We start from the raw sequence: 7,122 nt of genomic DNA on the forward strand, positions 1-7,122 counted from the left end.
AGGCTACCAAACCAGAATCTTTCCACCCCCTGGCTGCACCGAGAAATTCTATCCATAAAAGTTATGAACAGAATCTGTAACAACGGTCATTTATGTATTTTTTCCCCACAATTAATACCTGATGAACCTCTTGGAGCTCAAGTTTATAAGACCTTAAACTCAGAAAAGAGGAGGAGTTAAGTTTATGGGTTTTGGACCAGTTTGACATGACTGTCGACGAGGGAGAGGGCCGGCACTGGAGGAGGGGGTGTGCCAAAGAGACCATCTTAGCACCAACATAACTGGTTTGTTCCACTTTGGAGTAAGCTGTTTGGGGGAAGAATCAGTTTTGTGTTGTGTGTTTCCTTGACTGATGAAGCCTTCTGGATGGAAGGTGAAATGTTTCAGCACACAATAAAAGAAACTGTCCAGATGACCTGACTGAAAACTGTTGGATTATGCGTTTCGTTTATAACTGTGTGCTCTTTTCCCCTCAAAATCATAATTCTAGTAGAAGTCTAATTGTGGTGCAGAGAAAACTTTATCATACTTTTCCACACACAAAAAGAGGCAGCCTGAACAATACGGCATGTAAGAAGTTCTCATTCAGTGCGTCATGTCGGATTATGGTATAATAAATAATCTGAGTACAAACTGATCGATTGGCAAAGAGTAAAAAAAAAAAAACATCACTGGACGGGAAAGGAGACAAACAAATAAAATGTGATGGGTTGTGGTGTGTTTTAAACAGTAATACAGTCATGGAAAGGTTTGACTTGTCTTCAGGTACCTTTGCAATCTGGTCGAATTTGCCAAAAAGTTCATTCAGCATGTGGACGAGTTCTCCTGGAGAGCAGTCACTGGCCAGCCTGGTGAAGCCCACGATGTCTGCATAGAGAATGCTGCAGAGAGAAAAAAACATTGTGCTAAACAATACGACTTTTAATTTAACACATATTACAGCAACCCTATTATTTAACAGCCTTCTCTGATGGAGAGATGGAAAAATGAGTCTTCATCTGATCACGTTTACCAGCCAGGAACTGATCACTGACAGACTGTTTATGAGAACAAGCAGCATCAGAGGTCAGTCCCAGGCCAACTGGTCACAGGACTGGACCAGACCAGACACCGACCCATACCAAGATGGGCCCAGTGTATCCTTATGGAGGACGACCTGTGTTAACCGGACGTTGTCCGATCCTTTCTCACACAGTTGAAGCAGCTGGAAGGAATGGAGCTGTAAATAATGGAAGCTGTCAGTTTCAGCCAATGAGAGGAGACTGTGGGGCGGCTGTGGCTGAGTGGTTAGGGCAGTCGTCCTCCAATGGGAGAGTTGGGGGTTTGATTCCACCAGTAGTCATATGTTGAAGTGTCCCTGAGCAAGACACTGAACCCCTCACTGCTTCTGATGTGTGTCCCATCAGTGTATGAATGTGATAAAGCTCTGATTAGTCTTCGTAGAGATCTAGTAGAGTAGCTATATGAATGGGTGAATGAGGACGCATATTCTACTGTAAAGAGCTTTGAGTATCTTGATAAGATAGAAAGGAGCTATATAAGTACAGTCCATTTATCATTTTACCATATTGAAGATAACAAGTTGGACTGGAAGAAATGGAGACTGAAAAGAGAATCACCATGACTTTGTGTGTTTACGTATAATCATAATATGTGATATCCTGATGCATGCTCAATAATCCAGGTAGAAAACTCTAACAAAGTGAAATTAATGACTAAGTGAGTATGATAGTAGAAGCTTATGCACAAAAGAGATGGGGTGTTTACTGGGGACTTTTTGAGGATCATGGAGCGTTGCTTTTAGGGGGTACATTACCTCCTGTTGCCCTTGGGTCATTTTGGCCCAGAGACAACGGGAGGGTTTAGAGAAACAACATTTGTCTTGGTTAAGTTTCTTCTTTTTGTCTTTTAATGTTTAGTTAGAGACAGGGCCTAATTTGTAAACCTATCAATGCCAGAATGCAAATAGCGGGCAAGCCGGCAGTGAGGTGTGCTGGGATTTTTTTAAGGATGGACATGGAAATGCTACTTGAAGGGGTAGCTCGTATGCTTGTAATCGGCTGTTGTGTTTAAAATGAGTGTTTATGTAATTATTTTCAGTTTCAATATCCAACATAAGTTTTATTCGTTCAAAGCAGTCATATTTGTTCATAACTTTATTATTAGTAAATCTGAGAGTTTCCAAATCCAAGCAAACAGTTACCGGAACGCACCCTGTCAAAATAAGAGCGTTCTCGGATCCTGTTCCGGCAGGATCCGGCTCAAATTAAGTCCTGGTTAGAGGAGTGGAGGAGTCTTGTGAGGACGAAGAGATGAACCGAGTAACTTATTGTTTTTCTTTTGATTTAAAATTTTGTTATAACCTACATTGTATGTGATTTTTAACTACATAACATTTTTTATACTTTTAATAAAATATTTGCCTACATGCAAAAATAATTAGATCAGCAGCTCCTGGTGATTCCCAAGTACTGGTGAGTTATATTTAACTTTTTTCTTCCTTCAAGGTATTAATTGCTATGGTACAGGGCTCGGGCGAAGTAAACGGTCAGAGAGTGACCCCCCACCTGCTGCTACAGGCCCCCCGAGGGGGAAAGGAGAAGGCCCGCCGAGACCTTCCCATGATTCTTGCTTATCTGCAGGAAGGATTAATTTGGGGGGGGGGTCTGGGTGCTCTTCTGGGTAATCTGTTGATAAAACCAGACATTCTGGCCTCACTGGGTCAGAGTACAGATTCAGTCCTGTTTCATCCAGAGAGCCTACAAGGATCGTGCACTAACTCCGTGTCCAAGTCTGGCAGGTGGAAGCAGACCTCTGACCTCCCAGCTGTGACTGGTTCAACCACAGGAGAAATTACTTGTCGAGTTTTGATCAATAGTGGATACTGATCAAAGGGGTCAGAGTCGGCGCTTGCTAACATTTATTTTGGGTTGGGGGTTGATGAACGCAGATCATCTGTGTGGGTTTTCTTTGACCAGATGGTTACAGAGGCATGCTATTTTATTTATTTTTCCTTTATTTAACCAGCATAATCCCACTGAGGTCTCTTTTTCAAGGGAGGCCTGGGCCTGTGGGCAGCCTAAATGTGTGTGATTCTGGACTGTGGGAGGAAACCGGAGTACCGGAGAAAACCCACGCAAACACGAGGAGAAGATGCAAAGTCCGCACAGAAAGACCCCAAGGCCAACCCTGGGCTCGAACCCAGGACCTTCGTTCTTTGAGGCAGCGGTGCTAACCACTAGTTCATTGTGCTGCCACAAACAAGCCTGGCTTTGTCTTGACTCCATAAATAGTCATCTATCAGAACCATAGAAGATGTGTCGAGAGACTCTTTGGAGAAACATTTGAGAAGGTGCCCTGCTTCACCCAGCTGAGTGACTATATGTTATAAATAACATAGTACATCCAGTATGATGGAAAAATGATGACATCACTCATCTAGTCTTCTGTAAATATGTGTAACCCATGGAAAAACAAAATTTAATCTCCTCTTGAAGCTGTGTAATGACACAAAGCATCAAAGTTCACGTTCAATAATCCAGGTACAAATCCAACATTCAGTCAGGTCATCTGGACGTTTTTTTATAGTGGTTTTAGTGGTTTAGTTTCCACTATGGGAGTGTGCTACTTGTGGGACTCAGTTTGTTTGTGGCTCCTCAGACTGATGAAGTCCTTTGGATGAAAATAAACCATCTAGATGACCTGACTGAACATTGTTGGCGACATACAAACGTAGATCAGAAGTCTTTCATTTTAACTTGTGGCTCAACATGGCGTTTATGTGACTGTCAAACCTAATACTCTGAAATATAAGATGCACCTTGGCAACTTTGACCCCAGAATGATGATAAATCTTCAAGATATTGCATAGCTCTACTTTTGATGATTATTTTTTGCTAACTTTACAATTATACAGAACGATCAAGCTTACATCTGTTGATTGATTTTATTAAAATAAAATCAGTTATGGTTAAGGTTTTACGTTTTTTATGTTAAAAACTGTTACAATGAGGATGTTTTGTTTATTTACAGTTCCAGTTTGATCATGCTGCTTTCACATAAAGTTTGTAAACCTAATGCAGATTTTTTTTAATTTTAACTCAGTTTTCAAGAATTAAAAAAAATACACACTTTTTACAGTGTGTACTGAAATACAGCTGAGCAGTATTACAAACTACATATTTTATAACTATAAGAGAAATAATTTAAATGGTATGTTTTGGTTTTTTAAATATGACAACAATGTAATCCATCCATTATCTTTGCCTGCACTTCTTCCTTTTCAGGTCGCGGGGGTCACTGGTACTCATGCTCAGCTATCACTGTGCAGGAGGTGGGGGACACCCTGGACAGGTCTCCAGTCCATCACAGGGACACAAAGAGACAAACAACCATTCACTCTCTCACTCACACCTTGGGACAATTAAGATTTACCAATCAGTCTAACATGCATGTTTTTGGTCTGTGGGAGGAAACCGGAGTACCCGAAGAAAACCCACGCATGCACGGAGAGAACATGCAAACTCCACCCAAGATGGTCCCGGACTGGGATTTGAACTGGCGACCTGCTCGTTGAGAGGCAACAGCTCTACCAACTGCGCCACCGTGTCAAAGAAATGTAATCCATTTCCATAAAGAAAAACTTTTCCAAAGAGAAGACTGGGATGGTTTGCAGCCTCAGTAATTACCATCTAACAACCAGAGACCAGCTACTAGAGGCATCGCTGCCAACCATACAATCATCAATAAAACCACGTGGACTCCTGTACTGAGTCTTGAAAAAACTGGGCTTCTGTCCCCTCATTGTGAATCAGACCTTGCGAGAATTTCCTATTAACGGAAGAATACAAGGTGTATCAACACGAGGACACTCCACATTCATCCACACATGCAGATGGGGCCAGTGGTGGACAGCCATGATGTCTCTGATGGAAGGCTCTGGAAAAATTAACGTTTTCTGGGGGACCCTGGATGCACTGGCCCTCATGGTGAGCCAGGATTTGTGTTGCTTGCACTGCTTCTATAAACCTCCACAGGACAGAGGATGTCACTGAAAACTGATGACAAAGGCTCCTTTTTATTTGGCAAAGTGACCTCAGAGGAAAATGGAGGTGGGTTAAAACTCAATTGATTTTCACAATGGCAATGAAAAAGGATATAGAGTAAGAACATGAGAGAAGACCATGAGGAAAAAAGAGAGCAGGAAGCAATTAAATGAAGGGGAATAAGCTGAAACGGAGGCAAAATTGAAATTTAAGAGCAGGTAGAGAGGGTAGGACAAAAGATTAGAAAAAGAACAGTGATGAAGGGGAGGACAAGATGGCAGAACACAATCAAGACTGAAGATGAGAGCAGAAAATAACAGCCTTCATTATCTGAAGGCACAGATAGAAAAAGGAACTTTACCTGACGTTGGTGTGCCGCTGCACATAGAGGTTGTGAAAGTTGTTGGTACTCTCGGTTCGACCAAAATTGGGTCCCTGCAGCCTCTGGATGATCTCAGCTTTCATCACTCTGGCTATGTGAGCAGGCAGTAAGGACAGCAATAAACGCTCCTGCAGAGGGAAGGATGAGGATTTCATTCACATGTTTGTTATGAAATACATTTACAACCTTTGTGGGTTAATGTCCCTAGAGTTAGTTTATGCCATTAGGCACAACCAGGAACCCTGCCTAGATTACTGCCTGACTTACATCGCACCCAACCATGATGGTCCTCCTCGCAACTGGTGGGCCCACTTAGAAGTGGCATCCTGTCTCTCTTTCAAGCTTGGCCCAGTCAAGCTCCAGGAGCTAAAGCTCAACCACCACGAGCTCCCCACCAGGCCTGGCTCCAGAGCCTTGCCATTTCCATGTGAGGTTTCCTAAAGTATATGTTGTTTATGCATCAAAAATGTTTAAGTGGCTCCTAGTCTGACCTGTTCCCTAAGGCAGGCTGATGCCCCAGACAACATCCTAGGATCAAAGGGGTACTCAAACCCTTCCCTCACCCATGGTCATGAGGTATAGATTATGACCAAATACAAAAAGATCCCAGACTCAAGCAACTGAAATGATCTTCGTTCGTAGTGTGGCCAGGCTCAGCCTTAGAGCTAGGAAGTGTCGCTGGGGGGAGGGATGTCTAGGTTTCTCTCCTGTACATGTTGCTTCTGCGACCTGACCACAGATAAACTGTAGAGATGGAAATTAGTTAATGTAAGATGGAAGGACTCAGAAGTTCAAAATGTTTTGGAAGTCTATTTCAATACAAATGGAAACAGGGATGGATGGATGGATGGATGTATTAAGACAAGGGGCTGGCTGCGGGCCTCCGGTTACCCAGGGGCCCCCTCTCGAACCCATGACCCGCCTTCAGCCCATGTCGCTTCCCCCGACTCGAATCTCCCTCAGAAGGGGCAACTCAAACTAACAATAAATCAAGGAAACGTGAATTTAGTTTTACCAGTTGTATTAAAATCACAGCAGGAAAAGGTTACAGTTTACAGCGCTGGTCTCTCTGGATTGTAGCGTGATCACAAACCCAGAAGAGCCCAGAAGTCCTGTGTCATTACTCATTTATAGGGTCCTAGACTCCTCCTTCGCAGAAGGGGAGCTCAACCTGTCACGTGTATGAGGGGGCGTGACTACGTGTGATCTCAATGGATTTTACATGGACTGACGTGTTAGGAAATATGAGATGGTGCTTCAAAAACTTTGCTATGTGATGTAGCAAGCAGAAATAAACTCTATTCCTTGACGGATATTGAATCCCAGGGAGACTCTTTTTGTTGGCCCAGTTTAACCAAGTCAGAACTGGGTCATAATTTCATTATAATTCCGTCCCTGAGCAGATCAAAAACCCCACGACCAGTCTAGATAAATATCTAACAGGTGGATGGGTGGATGGGTGGATGGGTGGATGGATGGATGGAACAGGGATGGATAGATGGATGGAACAGGGATGGATGGTTGGAACAGGGATGGATGGATGGATGGAACAGAGATGGATGGAACAGGGATGTATGGATGGATGAATGAATGGACCAAGGATGGATGGATGGATCATGGATGGATGGATGGCTGGCTGGCTGGATGGAACATGGATGGATGGATGATGGATGGATGGATGGATGGATGGATGGA

General features: G+C 43.2%; 1 protein-coding gene across 1 annotated transcript in view; it reads right to left on the minus strand.

Moving 5' to 3' along the window:
- adcy2b (adenylate cyclase 2b (brain)) overlaps nt 1-7,122 on the minus strand; it is a 159,618-nt gene that overhangs the window by 64,940 nt on the left and 87,556 nt on the right. The window contains exons 5-6 of the mRNA XM_037693157.1: nt 5,407-5,555; nt 770-881 (exon numbers count right to left, since the gene is read on the minus strand). Of these exons, the coding sequence (XP_037549085.1) occupies nt 770-881; nt 5,407-5,555 (261 nt within the window). The remainder of the gene's footprint in view (nt 1-769; nt 882-5,406; nt 5,556-7,122) is intronic.

Source organism: Nematolebias whitei, chromosome 19, assembly GCF_014905685.2.
Source record: "Nematolebias whitei isolate Nwh7 chromosome 19, NemWhi1, whole genome shotgun sequence".
NCBI lineage: Eukaryota > Metazoa > Chordata > Actinopteri > Cyprinodontiformes > Rivulidae > Nematolebias > Nematolebias whitei.